Raw genomic sequence first — 15300 nt, 5'->3', positions numbered from 1 at the left:
AACACTGCATTAAGCAAGTCTATTGGTACAATTTTTTCAATAGCATTTGCACACTTTGTGTCTTTGTATCACATTTTGGTAATTCTCACAATATTTCACACTTTTTCTTTTCTTTCTTTTTTGAAGATTTTATTTATTTACTTGACAGAGAGAGACACAGCGAGAGAGGGAACACAAGCAGGGGAAGTGGGAGAGGGAGAAGCAGGTTTCCCACAGAGCAGGGAGCCCGATGTGGGGCTCGATCCCAGGACTCTGGGATCATGACCTGAGACGCTTAACGACTGAGTCACCCAGGTGCCCCTATTTCACACTTTTTCATTGTTATTATATTATGGTGATCTCTGATTAAGGATCTTTGACATTACTACTGTAATTGTTTTGGAGCGCCAGGAACTGTGCCTAAATGATGGTGAACTTAATTGAAAGGTGTGTGTTCTGATTAATTCACCGAACAGCTATTACCTACCTATCTCCCTCCTTCTCCTTGGGCCTCCCTATTCCCTGAGACACAACAATATTGAAATTAGGCCAATTAATAACCCTACAATGGCCTCTAAGTGCTCAAGTGAAAGGAAGGGCCGCAAGTCGCTCACGTTAAATCAAAAGTTAGACATGATTAAGCTTAGTGAGGAAGACATGTCAAAAGCCAAGATAGGTCAAAAGCTAGGCCTCTTGCGCCTAGTTAGCCAAACTGTGAATGCAAAGGAAAGTTCTTAAAGGAAATTAAAAGTGCTACTCCAGTGAACACACACATGATAAAGAAGTGAGACAGTCTTACTGTTGATATGGAGAAAGTTTGAGTGGTCTGGATAGAAGATCAAACCAGCCTCAATATTCCCTAAACCAAAGCTTAATCCAGAGCAAGGCCTTAATTCTCTTCAGTTCTATGAAGGCTGAGAGAGGTGAGGAAGCTACAGAATAAAAGTTTGAGGTTGTTTTTTGTTTTGTTTTGTTTTGTTTTTAAGAGAGAGAGCACACAAGTTGGGGTAGGGGGTGGGCAGAGGGAGAAGGAGAGAGAATCTTAAGCAGGCTCCATGCCTAGCATGGAGCCCGATGTGGACTCCATCTCACGACCCTGAGATCATGACCTGAGCCGAAATCAAGAGTTGGATGCTTAACCGACTGAGCCACCCAGGTACCTCTGGTTTATGAGGTTTAAAGAAAGAAGCCATCTTGGGGCGCCTGGGTGGCTCAGTCGGTTGAGCGACTGCCTTCGGCTCAGGTCATGATCCCGGAGTCCCTGGATCGAGTCCTGCATCAGACTCCCTGCTCGGCGGGGAGTCTGCTTCTCCCTCTGACCCTCCCCCCTTTCATGTGCTCTCTCTCTCTCATTCTCTCTGTCAAATAATAAATAAAATCTTTAAAAAAAAAAAAAAAAGAAAGAAAGAAAGAAGCCATCTCCACAACATAAAAGAGGAAGATGAAGCAGCAAGTACTGATGTAGAAGCTGTAGCAAGTTATCCAGAAGATCTAGCCATGATAATTAATGACTAGAGATATGGCTACGCTAAACAACAAATCTTCAATGTGAATGAAACAGCCTTCTGTTGGAAGAAGATGTCATCTAGGACTTCCACAGCTAGAGAGGAAGAGTCAATGCCTGGCTTCAAAGCTTCAAATGATAGGCTGACTCTCTTGTTACGGGCTATGTAGCTGGTGACTAAATTGAAGCCAGTGCTCATTTACCATTCTGACAATCCTAGGGCCCTTAAGAATTATGATAAATCTACTCTGCCTATACTCCATAAATGGAAAAACAAAGCATGAATGACAGCGTATCTGTTTATAAAATGGTTTACTTAATATTTTAAAGCCCACTATGAGAACTACTGCTCAGAAAAAAAAGATTCCTTTTAAAAGATTACTGCTCAATGACAATGCATTTGATCACACAAGATTTCTGATGGAGATGTACAAGATTAATGTTTTCATGCCTGCTAACACAATATCCATTCTGTAGCTCATGGGTCAAGGAGTAATTTTGACTTTTGAGTCTTATTAATTAAGAAATACATTTCATAAAGCTATAGCTGCCATAGAAAATGATTCCTCTGATAGATCTGAGTAAAGCAAATCAAAACTTTCTGGAAAGGATTCACTATTCTAGGTGCTACTGAGAACATTCGTGATTCATGGGAGGAGGTCAAAATATCAACATTAATAGGAGTTTGGAAAAAGTTGATTCCAATCCTCATGGATGACTTTGAGGGGGTTCAAGACTTCAGTGGAGGAAGTATCTGCAGATGAGGTGGGAACAGCAAAAGACTAGAATGACAAGTGGAGCCTGAAGATGTGACTGAATTGCTGGAATCTCATGATAAAACCTTAACAAATGAGGAGTTTCTTCTTATGGCTGAGCAAAGAAAGTAGTTTCTTAAGATGAAATCTATTCCTGATGAAGATGCTGTGAAGACTGTTGAAATGACAACAAAGGATTTAGAATACTCCATAAACTTAGTTGATAAAACAGTGGCAGGGTTTGAAAGGATTGACTTCAAGTTTGAAAGAAGTTCTATTGTGGGTAAAATGCTTTCAAACAGCAACACATGCTACAGAGAAATCATTTGTGAAAGGAAGGGTCCATTGATGCGGCAAACTTCACTGTTGTCCTATTTAAAGAAATTGCCACAAGGGCGCCTGGGTAGCTCAGTTGGTTAACCATCTGACTCTTGATCTTACCTCAGGTCATGACCTCTTAATGTAAGATCAAGCCCCTGGGATCGGCTCCATGCTCAGCAGGGAGTCTGCTAAAAATTCTCTCTCTCCCTCTTCCTCTGCCTCTCTCCCTGCTTGCACTCACTTGTGTGCCCTCTCTCTAAAATAAATAAATAAAAATCTTAAAAAAAAAAAAGTAATTGCCACAGCCACCCCAGCCTTTGGCAACCGCCACCCTGATCAGTCAGCAACCATCAATATGGAGGCAAGACCCTCCACCAGCAAAAAGATTATAGCTTGCTGAAAATTCAGACGATGGTTAGTATTTTTTAGCAATAAAGTATTTTCAAATGAAGGCATATACATTTTTTTTTAGACATAATGCTATTGCAAACTTAATAGACTACACTATAGCGTAAGCATAGCTTTTATATGCACTGCGGAACTAAAAAATTCATTTGATTTGCTTTATAGCAGTGGTTTAGAATACCTTCAAGGTATGTCTATCTATCCTGGCAAAGAGATGATTGTGATTTGAAATATGGTGGTGATATTGGAGATAAGAGAAGAGAAAAGATGGGAGAGATAAGAGATACTAATGGGGGAAACCCATGAGAGCTAGTGTTCTACTATTGAAGAGAGTGAAAGAGAGGGAGGATCCCTGGAAGCTCTCAGAACTCGGCAATATTCAGCTAGGCAGATGGATATTCCACTTGCTGAGAAGGGAAACAGTACAAGACAAACTGATTTGGTGTTGAGAAGATTCAAAAGTCAGTCTTGAACATATTAATTTTGATCTCATTATTATTTTGATCTCCATGAGACATGTTAGGTAGGTGATTGGCTATTTGAGTCTGGTCAATCTTTAGACTTGCTGCAGCAGAATCACTTGGAACTTTTGATTATCTGACTCCACCTCAGGCCTAATATACTGGAATCTGCAAGAAGACATAGCCAATGTAATACCTTGAGGTTAGATGCAGTGGAAAAAATTCAGTCATCACTTGATAGTTGCCCTAGTTAACATTTAAGCTCCTTGAACACGCTGAATGCCTATAATGTTATGAATAGAAAGACAGCCAGACCAAGTACTAAATCTGTTATTACATTCTAAGAGTAAATGTGCTGGACAAACCATGAAACGCCTCTGAAGGAAGACAGCCATATACAGATTCTTCTATTTACATTTCCATATTTATATCATATGGTGCTGCCACCTTGGCCATAAACTAATTGATCCAGGTACCAGGCCCTAAAAGGCAACCACCCAATGATTCCAGTGGTCACGGAGATGATCTTTCTTAAGAATCCAGTCCAACTGATGCATCATTCTGGATGGTAATTCATTTACCAAATCATATTTTTCTCTTTGACCAGAGGGGAGGGGAGTGAGAAAAATTAAAACTAGAAAAACAGAAGCATTGGATAAGTAGACCTGGACATGTCTCTGTTTGCTGAAACCTGGTGGAGACATAAGTACCACTGTTAGTGAAAGAGAAAAACTAAATGTACTTAAGAGATAGACTAACCTGTCCATGCATTAATTGAAACAGAAATAGTTGGGATGTAGCATCTCTCCCCTCTTGCCACTTTGGTTTCTATACCTGGTAATTCCTCACAACTGAGCAAAGGAAGGGAGAAGGAAGGATTTTGGCCAGTTTGTTTTTGTTTCGTTTGTTTTGTTGTATTTTGTTTTGTTTCACTAACCAGTTATTTGCTAGGTCTTTCAAGAAGTCCTCCTTGGCCTTTCTGTAGAGTAATTTTTTTAGAACTATTAATCACATCTGTTGCTGCTTTGCTCTCTTAGCAAAAAAATTTTTTTGTACTCAGTAATGTATAATGATGTTCCACTGCATTTTGAAGAAAATTACACATTTCAGAGCCATTGTATTATTGTATTTAGTATCTCAATAACATTTCCTTTGCTAATTCATCTTTCTTATGATTGATTTCTTAATGTGCCCACAATGCACCATATGTTACCATAGCTTAATTTTGTCTTGAAATATTCATTTCTAGCTCTTGGGGACAGGTAGACTGAATAAAATATGTGGATTTGGCTTTCTCTCTCTCTCTCTCTCTCTTTTTTTAATCAGAAGCAGGAGATTTACCCAGGTATTTACTGGTTATAAATGAGGACCTAAGTGGCTTGTAATAACATCCTGGTAGCCTCTTGAAAGAATTACTGTGCTTTCCCAAGCCTTTAACTCATGACCAAACTGACTGTCACTGAACAGCCATCTTGGAGAGATAGACAGTAGTAAAGTAAGGTCACATGTGAAAATATGCAATATGACTAACTTCCCTAAATGTTAGGATCCCACATTCTTATGATATTTGAGAGCTAAATATAACCAAAGCTCTTGGGGCTTTGATTTTAAGAATTTCCTTTAAAAATAATATTATTCTCTGAGGACATGAGAACAGTATTACTTTATTTAGTTAAGCCATCCTAAAATAGAACAGAGGAAATTATGAAATTGTGAACATATATCTTTTACTGTTGCCCATTCATGCCAAAACTGATGCGTCTTAAAAGTACAAGATGACTTACAATAGGAAATAGATCTTCAAATGAGTATATTAATCTTTGGAGAGGGAAGCCTGATACTCTCAGTAATTACCCTGGAAATACAGTACAATACTGATGACTGTGTTATTTACTGCAGTCTTACAAACAAACAAACAGGGTATTTTATAGCTGCACAGGAAGGAAGTTTACTGAAAGTAGTTATTAATGTGTCCATTTATATTTCACCTCCCTAAAAAAAAGCCTCAAATCTAGAGAGAATACAGAGTGGAAAATTTCACTCCCAATTTAGACATCTCTCCAGACTCCAGAGGAAACTGCTCAGCTGGCCTCTCTTGTAGTAGAAACTGAGCTTGATGAGCCACTGGGCCAACAGCCCAAGTGACAGACTGGAACAGGAGCTACTGGACTGAGCACACTCTGCCTCATGTCAGGAACGTTTTTGTGTGAGAAATAAAAGAAGCCTTCCCTGGAACTGGTGTCAGTCAAAATTCTGACACACTTAGATGTTCTTTTAGCAGTTCCAGTTTTGGGGGAGAAATCTGGGAAAATGCCAGGATCTGAGCTAGCATTTTTAGTTGTTATTTGAACAGCTGTTACATGTACGGCTAATCACTGTTTCATTGGGTTTCTTAGAGCTATTCTTGACATAAGGCAATGAGGCAACACTTTACAATAAATATGCTCCAAATTCAAGTTATTCTACTTTTCATAAGCTAAGAAAAAAAATGGCAATGGTCTGGCATCACTGTCAAGGGTAATTAGGGATTCTGGAAAGATCCCTTCAAAGAAAATATGTGAGGAAGGGTAAAAGAAAAATCTTTGTCATTATTTTGGAAAATGAGAATTTCCAGACTGAAATTCTGAGACATCTCTAGTTATTCCTTTTTCAGCTACCTATTTTACTCTTGATGAAACTAAGTTTTAAATGGGTAAAATATCTTATTGAAAGTCACATTATCAAGTTGTAGAGCTAAGACTAGATCAAGCTTATAATCAAGCATATGGTCAATGAAAAGAGACAGCCTGCCAGCCATGAACTCAACACTCACAGCAACCCGAAACAGTACCTGAACAGTACCTTTCATGGCCGGTGGTGTGTACACGCTCTGCTTCCTTTGCTTTGGGGATGCATTTTGTGACTGTGGACAAAGAGAAAAGAGGAAAAGCATTATTTGAGTAAAAATAAGCCCTGTGAGGGAAACAAACACTGTGCCATATTTCAAAGAGCTTTCTGATTCCCCCTGTTATGACATACAACTCAAATCAATGAGAAATTATATACATGTTCGCTGACAGCACAGTTTTAAGAGATATATAAATCAATTTCATCATACAACTCTTTATCACAGTCCTGAAATTACTCTTTTTCTCACCTAGTAGCATTCATTTATTTTTAAAAGAAAGAGAGAAAGAGACACCAATCCCTTTTGTTTGGGAGAAAAAACACAACTGCCAGAACAATGTATACTCCAAAAGGTATGTCCATGGGATAACTAACTATACCTGCTCAAAGGATTTTTGAGTGGTTCTGGATAGATAATGAGGGTTTGGGTACGTAATATCAATTTATAAACTTCTGGAATTGACATGTTCAATCTAACATCTCCATTTACTTGGAATTAGTGTTGAGATAATATTCTCTTCTATTTTCAACAGATAAATAAGTCCTTTCCTAACAAAACTGCTGTGTAACACTTACCTACATATACTAGATCAGGACTGAATTATTGAAGAGAGAATTTTTGCATTAAAAATTACAAAAATTAGAACATAGAAACATATTTCATGGTTAAAACCACAAACTAATCATATATATGTGAATATGTAAATAGTATTATTTATTATGGTAAAGTACATATATATGGTCTATACCCCAATCAGAATATGTCAAAGATTCCTTTTTAATAGTGTGTTGATTTATGTTTCAATGTGGCAAAGGCAGTGGTCTTAATCAATGAGTTTTTGTGCCTTGATCATTTTTGCTTTGAAAAGGTTAGGTATAAGTAGTTACAAGACTCTTTTTGGGAATTATTCTAGGCAAAACTAGAAACTGTTTCATTGACAGTACACAGAATTTGAGGTATCTTCCCTTGTACATACTAAAGCTTATTTGCCTTCAAAAGTATCATCAAGATAGACATTTACTTGATGCAAAAACAATACATTAAAAAGTAAAAAATTTCAACCAATAGTTGTCAAATCCATATCAGCCAAACATATGGTACAAGCAAATTTCTCCAAAATAGAATGTTTCAGTACCACCAGTTCATTATGCACAGGTATAGACAGAGCGACCCTATATTAATGTTCAATGTGTGGATGATTGATATTTCTGATGTTCCTTTACTGTATTCAGTCTCATCTGGTTGATTTCAAGAAACAATCACTTTTGGGATTTCTCATATTTATTTCCATATACACATTCAAAGATCAAGTGGAAAATTAATCCTACAGAAAAGTTTGTTTAGTACCATGTAGTAAAACTTCTTAAGCAATAAAAACTGCTTTATATGTATGTAAGAGTTCAGTTGTCAAAGCATTTTCACATACACAATCTCATTAAATTTTTAGAAAAGTCTTAAGAGATACTATTTGATATTTTGTTCTTTCTACATTTTCCTCTGGGTATTGTATTGCTCTATGCCTAACTAATGCAGCCATGGGAATTGACTTGTATGTCTGCACACTAGTCAATATTTGTTTTATTTCTGAGCATAAGTTTACTCGCTTCCTTGTATTCAATATATTTTATATTATCAGCTCCCCTAGCCTCCCCTGGTTCCTATTTTTCCATCTGAACTCCTACATGTGTATGTGAACCTCTGACCTCAGGGTTGCTCTTGGCTTCACATTCCAGAAGACCCTTTAAGAGGTGCCTGCTCCCTATCTTCTTGCTCCAGGATTCCAACAGTGGCTGGCCCTAGCCTGTAGTTGGTCATAAACAACTAGTCACTAAATTGAAAGTATCAATACTGTATCTTATCACTAAAAGCAATGGTTTATTTTACAAGTTTTTTCAGGGGTTGGCATTTCATAGGTTGAGAACCAAAGTAGCACAGAGGCAGAGATTTAATGACCCCATTTTACTGTTTCTTCAGTCAGGAAAAGCAAACTAGTTCTTATATCAATTGTCTTGACATATTTTATAAAACATTAAACCAACCTAATTATGTTTTTAATTGATTTGAACACCTATTTGTACAAAATATAAGGAAACTTACTTCGGCTTGGGTGTTGGTCACCCTCTTGTCATCTATTTCTGCAAGAGAAGTAGATATATTTCATTAGAAAGGTGGTTTCTTCTTTATAATATGCATATTAACATTTTCAACAATTTGATAAAAAATAATTTAATAATCACCTTGTGTTTTTTTTTTTAAGATTTTGTTGATTTATTTGACAGAGAGAGAGAGCACAAGCAGGGGGAGCTGCAGGCAGAGGTGGAAGCAGAGGGAGAAGCGGACTCCCCACTGAGCAGGGAGCCAGACGTGGGGCTCGATCCCAGGACTCTGAGATCATGACCTGAGCCTAAGGCAGACGCTTGGCCACCCAGACGCCCTGCCTTATGTTTATATAACATCTGTGGCTAAGGTAAAGGGGGACAGAAGGAGATGGTTTCCTTCTGAGATAATCTTTTCCCTAAGTTTTAAAAAAGGCAGGGGGAAAAAAAAAAGGCATCTGTGTCTTGAAATTCCAAATTGCCCTCCTTCCAGTAATCCAGAAAGGAAACCAGGGAAATGGCCCTTGAATCAACTATTGCTGTCATCAACCTCACAGTGTTAAGGCATAAATAATCTCCTCTGTGGATTTTGCTGCCAGTCTACTCACTGTAGCTTGACAAATTTCCTCAAGTTGGCCACTAAGCTGAACAAAGCTCCTTTCCCATTCTGCCCAATCACTCTGACTCTGAAAGTGGCAGCACCCTCTTTTCCATAGGCCCATGGAAAGAACCAGTTACTTTGAAAGAAATATTTCTTATGACAAACCTAGGGAAACGTGTAGGCTGTCTGTATAAAAAAGAATGTAAGGAGGCAGAGACAGGAGGAAGAGGAGCTCACATACTGCCTTTCAATGGGTGGAGGACCTCTGGGCTGAATTTCTTTCATACCTCCTCATCTACTTTACATGGATCTTGACATTTTTAAAAATATTTAGATGTTTAGTTGACTTCCTTAAAACATCTGTCCCTCTCTCATCTGTACTGCAGAGGCTGGGTTTCTCCACGTTTCAAAAACTAGGACTTGGAGGGGCACCTGCATGGCTCAGTCAGTTGATTGTCCCAGTCTTGATCTCAGCTCAGGTCTTGATCTCAGGGTCATGTGTTCAAGCCCCAAGTCGGGCTTCACCCTGGACATGGAGCCTACTTAAAAAGGAAAAAAATAGGACTTGGAGACTCTCTTCTCCAACCAAACTGCAGCCAGATGTTGTGCAATCCCCTGACTGCCAGGTGCCAGGGATTACTGCAGCATCACCACTACTGGAGGTGGTCAATGTGGGTTCCCACTTGGGGCCCCTGGGCAGGGGTGGGGGGTAGTTGTTCAAGTTTGCAAACCACAAAGCTATCCTATATTACCAAAGCCATCTGACTTTAATTCTCCTGAAACATCCAGACATGCAGAACCTAGAGCTCCTTAGTCTCCTACCTTTTAAAATGTTCACAGGCTTTGCAGTTACCCTAGCCAGCAATTGTAAGAAACCCTGCCCCATGCTGGGTTTCTTACTCCCGACTAGCCCTCCGGCCCCTGTGAGGAGGCAGTCTGGCGCTGGCTGACACACTGGCGACTGCTAATCTCAGGGAACACAGGACAGAGGTAGGAACACTAACCTGGTTTTCTACAGCAGGCTGAGTTTAACGTTCCTGCACTTCATCCTATTTCTCGCTGCAGTGGTGAAGGTAAACCTTTTATTCCACTGAGCGGCACATTTAATACTGAAGGCTGGAAATTGAGCTGTGCTCCGTGGCATTAAATTTGTTCAAGTTTAACAGAAAGGTCCTACACTTTGCACCGCTTGTGAAATTTGGCACTAAATTCACACCCAAGAAACGTGCCTCAACACGGGCTCTGTCTAGAGCTCGCGATCTGGGTGGGATTTCGGAGGGCCTCTATCAGAAGAACCCAGATGTTCTGCACAGGCGTGTGTCTTCACTCCACAACGCAGCCGGAGGGCTTGAGAGTCAGCCGGTCAGTAAACCACCCGGAGCCGCCACTGTAGGCTTCCCGTGGAACAACTAGAAGCGACTCTGAGGATGTCTTCTAGCTTCGCATAGCAGATGAGGGTGCACAGCTCCAGGGCAGCTTTCTGGAACGGGTCGCCAGCACCTGCCTCCCCGCATTCTCGAAGATCACAGGCCTGCACTCCAGGTTCAGCATGAGCATGGACATGAGCCGCGCCTTGGTTCGCTCCAGCGCCACCACCCCCACATTCCAGCCACTAAAATGAATTTCTTCGTGATGATTTCCACCCTTTCTCGAACCTGTCCAGGGTCGGCCCTGGCGTGGACGCACAAGAGGTCCGTGTCCCTGTAGCTGAGGGCGGGGGGGGGGGGGGCCTGGGGGGCGCTGTGCTGTACACCCGGTGGTGCCTGTTGAGCACGCTGACGTTGAGCCTGGCAAATACTCCCGTGCTGCGCCGCCGGGTGAGAAGGAGCCGCCGCCTCCCACCCTGTTCTGCACAGGAAGGGATGAAATCTCCCTCCAAGAAGTAACAGCGCTCCAGTCCTATCCTGACGCGCGTGAGCTCAGGGAACGGGGCAGGGCCCAGGCTAACGTCGGACGGGTCGTTTTCCAGCCTGGCAACCCCTCCCCGTGGACACTGATCTGGCCACGTCCTCAGCCTCCTCACAGGCCCAGGGGCGGCGGGTTCCCGGGAGGTACTTCCTGGCGCGTTCCACCAGGTGCGCATGCTCCGACCCACCCCAGCCCACGCCGTAGTTTGTGAGGAACGAAGTACTTGTCCGTCTATCTTCGCTGTATTTTCTGTGGCGCAGAAACGGTGGCGACCCACTGTGTTCTCCCGCTAAGCGGCCCTGGGAATCACCTCGGGGAGAAGCGGTTCTGGGTCCGGCCGCCTGTGGAGGGCCTCCAGCTCAGACGGCCATTCGCGTCTTGTCCCGTCTTCCCCTGTGAGCCTGGGCTGCGGGACGGCGCCGGCCTTTACAGTCAGCGGACGCGGTGCACGAGGCGCTCTCGACGCCTGGCTGACACGTAGAGTAGCCTGCGCTTTTCCAAGGTAAGCAGAACTTCTTTGCTCAGATCCATCGGTAGGAAAATGCCAGTTTCTCCACTAAGATGTTTTGCCTCATATCGCGATTCTGAATTAATAAGAATTCCTACCGTACAAAATTGTCCACACTGGTTTGGGGATGCCCCCGGAAGCGCGTTCTCCAGTGTGGTTACTTCAGTTTCAAACTCTTCCTGTCCATCCACGGTAGCCAAAACGGGCGTGGGCACTGCGGGGAAGGGTGAAGAGAGCGGGGGTACGGGGAAAAGCACCGCTGCTGCGGAATTGGCTGTGCGCCGGCTGCAGGGCTGGCCTCCCGCGGCGCCCTGGCGCCTCTGCCTCCCCGACCCTAGCCGCCATGCGGAGCGGGGGCGGGACGGGGGTCTCCCGCCTCTTGACTTACTGGCCCAGTTACCCTTTCCTGCCTCTGAGCCAAAGCTGAGAGACTGAGCCCGTGGTCCAAAAACCGAACGAGCAGTTCATCAAAGAGTAGCTCCCTAAAGACAATGATACAGATCTGCATTTATTGACATGAAGGCATATACTGTATAAATTAAAAGGATTTCAAAACTATAGGTATGGTATTTTTGTTTCATAAAGTATAGATAAACTATCTGGAGAGAGATGATAGAGAAATGAATGTATAGTCATAGAAGGATATATTCAGTATCTTAACTGTAATTATCTCTCGATGATTGAATAACTCATTCCATCTTCTCTCTCCCTGTACTGTTTCTTTTTCTAGTGAACATGCATTACTTTTATAATGAAAAACTGTATGTATCGTGTGGATATATAGAAACACGTATATGTAGTGAAATTTCTGTGTAAGTCCACAGTGCAGAGTGTTGATATTTCATATAGTAAGAAACCAAAATAGACAAGCAGCAAAAAATAAATAAGTTTAAAAAATAAAAATAAAAAAGTAGACAAGCAGAATGAATAGTATATAGCGCTATTGTTTATTTTATTTTATTTTATTATTTTTTTTTTAAGATTTTATTTATTTATTTGAGAGAGAGACACAGCAAGAGAGGGAACACAAGCAGGGGGAGGGGGAGAGGGAAAAGCAGGCTTCCCGCGGAGCAGGGAGCCCGATGCGGGGCTTGATCCCAGGACCCTGGGATCATGACCCGAGCTGAAGGCAGACGCTTAACCGACTGAGCCACCCAGGCGCCCCAGCACTATTGTTTATTTTAATCTTATATCTTGATTACTAGATTTTTAGAAGTTATGGAACCTTCTAATGAATTTCCCCTCCCTTGTATAGGGATAGGCAAACAGGAAGTATTGGCTGAGGACAGCAATCACAATTGTTTGATATAATCACTGGAAGTATCTGGGTGATTATCAGATAGCTGTGAATATATTGAATTGAGCAATTCTATCAATGCAAAATCTTTTGCTGTCATCTTTTAAGTAAATATCAAATATGATCCACTTTAACAATGCATGTATTCTGATCCATTGGATCATTAAATGCCAGTGGTGTTTTTTTTTTTTTTTTAAGATCTACTTATTTATTTTAGACAGAGAGCACAGAGGGGAGGGGCAGAGGGAGAGGAAGAGAGAAACTCAAGCGGACTCCACCCTGAACGGGGAGCCCACTCAGGGCTCCATCTCAGACCCTGAGATAACGACCTGAGCTGAAACCAAGAGTTAGAGGCTTAACCCAATATGCCACCCAGGCACTCCAATCAGTGGTGTTTCTTAATATTTAATTTATGCCCTAGGAGTTTTCAGAATTCAACCCAGGACTCAGAACCTATTATTTTAAGAACAAAATGGTGTCCAGTCATTCAGCCTTGTGCTTTCCTACTTTCTGACTATAACACACACTAAAACAGTGTCTTTCCAAGGCAACTGTGTAGACTTCACTCATTGCATAATTCAATGAAAAAGGTTTTTATTCTTCTTGGTTAGTTTTTCTTATTAATATTTGTCTTGAACTGATTAGGTTAGCCAGATATAAAGCCTTTTTAAAAAACATGGAATTTTGTTTTATATTATAAGCCTGTTTTGCCTAACTCCAAAATAGCTTATATTTCTTCTCTACTCTGAGTTTTTGGGGAGTATCAAAGACAGAAACATAAATTACATTTTGTTTAGAATTCAAACATATGTTTTTTTTCCACTTCACTCATTGGAGACTTGTTCTAATTAACTGAAAGAAATTTAGTCTATTTAGTCACCTGACAACAAAATATAATCATACATGTTTGTTATATGATCATATCATTTTATTTTACTGAAAATATTAGAGCACAATAAGAAAAAACTGCACATTTTGTGATTTCAGTTATTCACACCAAAAGACAAAAACAGAAATAACTAATTCTAAAATGTGGTAGATAATTTCCTTTCATCAAGGTTGAAGCAGTGAAGCAACATTCTGTTGTGTTGTTGCAATGATCTTGCATTTGTTTTGATGTGGGACTGTCATAGGAGAAAGTAGTGTGACCAGTCATCATCCAGTCCAATAGAATTCACTACAGTAGGATTGAATTTCACAAAACTACCATTATTATGTGTGATGACAAGTCTCTCTTTTACACACACACCCCAGCTAGATTATTTTATTTATCAAGGCATTCCTTTGGCATTGTCTAAACATAACTATTAACAGAGTTAGAGCCAAATATGCCTGCTCAAACAGGAGGAAGGAAATTGAGATTTCCCAATATGCTTTGGTTTCCGTGGCAAAGACTGTAGGTTTGTTTTCACTGATTCTTATTTTATCTGACCAATTCGGCATGGAACATCTCTGGCCACCTAAAGCATATGCAGAACTTTATTATAAATATCAATTTTGAATTGCTTTTGTGGTCAGTGGCACTCACTTGAGCCAGTGTATATACTCCATCATTTAACTGCAGTGTGATAAATTTAGTTTCCATAGCTTTTTTCTTCTTTGTAGCAGTTGCCATAAAAAACTGTGCTTTAATCTGTTAGTTGCCTATGACTTTGTTGGAATAATAGATTAAGAAAAATCAGATTCTCTCATCCCTATTGACTCTACCAAAGGCAAGTTCAAGAATGAACATTGGAATGGCGTCTTTTAAATGTCTCTTTGCCATCCACATTGAGGTTTCTATTGGATTGTCTCCTTGTAGGGATACTTAAGATTGTCACTTGATGTTCTAATTAGTACATATTTCTCTATCTAAGAAGATGGCTATAAAGTCAGGTGAAAAGAATTCTAAAATCTAGAAAAATTTTGTGTATAACCCCCACATTCTAGTTGGTCATCACACCATGATACCACCAAGCTTTCTGCTGTGTAGGTTTATTTCATATGATAAATTGAATGCTTATGTTACATTAACAAAAACCTGGGTGAAAATTGATTCAAGGTTCTTAATTTCCTATCAATTAAGTATTTTGTTGTATATGTAATTAAGTGTTCAATCCATTAACTTATAGCACTTTCCATAACTTTTATTAATAACTGAAAAAATATTGCCTCTGTCCCATATGAGGCAATCTAAGACAGTGCTTCTGCAGACAGATCCTTCTAAAGGTAGTGATTGTAGGAGCAGAGGTCATTGACACCTTTATACTTAAACTATAATTATTCAAAACCATCCCTTAAAATAAATCCTGAAAGAGATCAGACTAATTTCCTGGATTACCTTGAACCAAAAAAAAAAAAAGTAAATTTTTTATTTATTTTGCTAAAATTTTTGTTACATACAGTGTCACTTAATACTTTTTCTACCAAATTTACCATTAAAAATCATCAATCTATAATCGATGTTTTATAATTTTTTTAAAAATATAAGAAAAATATATAGTATGAATGATTGTATTATCATATTTTTTGTTTTAGAAAATATTAACCATCCACCTTCACTAGACCTGAAATATTTCATATGCATCTTTATATCCAA

General features: G+C 40.2%; 1 protein-coding gene and 1 pseudogene across 1 annotated transcript in view; both read right to left on the bottom strand.

Moving 5' to 3' along the window:
• Positions 1-6102: 6102 nt before the first annotated feature.
• Positions 6103-15300, bottom strand: part of PPP1R1C (protein phosphatase 1 regulatory inhibitor subunit 1C) — a 57641-nt gene continuing 48443 nt past the window's right edge. Inside the window, exons 3-4 of the mRNA XM_045868408.2 lie at positions 8410-8447; positions 6103-6327 (exon numbers count right to left, since the gene is read on the bottom strand). Of these exons, the coding sequence (XP_045724364.2) occupies positions 6103-6327; positions 8410-8447 (263 nt within the window). The remainder of the gene's footprint in view (positions 6328-8409; positions 8448-15300) is intronic.
• LOC123838394 (mitochondrial-processing peptidase subunit alpha-like) overlaps positions 10365-15300 on the bottom strand; it is a 43244-nt pseudogene continuing 38308 nt past the window's right edge.

The sequence above is a fragment of the Mirounga angustirostris genome, unplaced genomic scaffold, assembly GCF_029215605.1.
Source record: "Mirounga angustirostris isolate CCGP_5_RB_7025 unplaced genomic scaffold, mMirAng1.0.hap1 SCAF_3, whole genome shotgun sequence".
In the NCBI taxonomy this organism is placed as follows: Eukaryota; Metazoa; Chordata; class Mammalia; order Carnivora; family Phocidae; genus Mirounga; species Mirounga angustirostris.
This window is presented reverse-complemented; position numbering and strand designations above follow the sequence as displayed.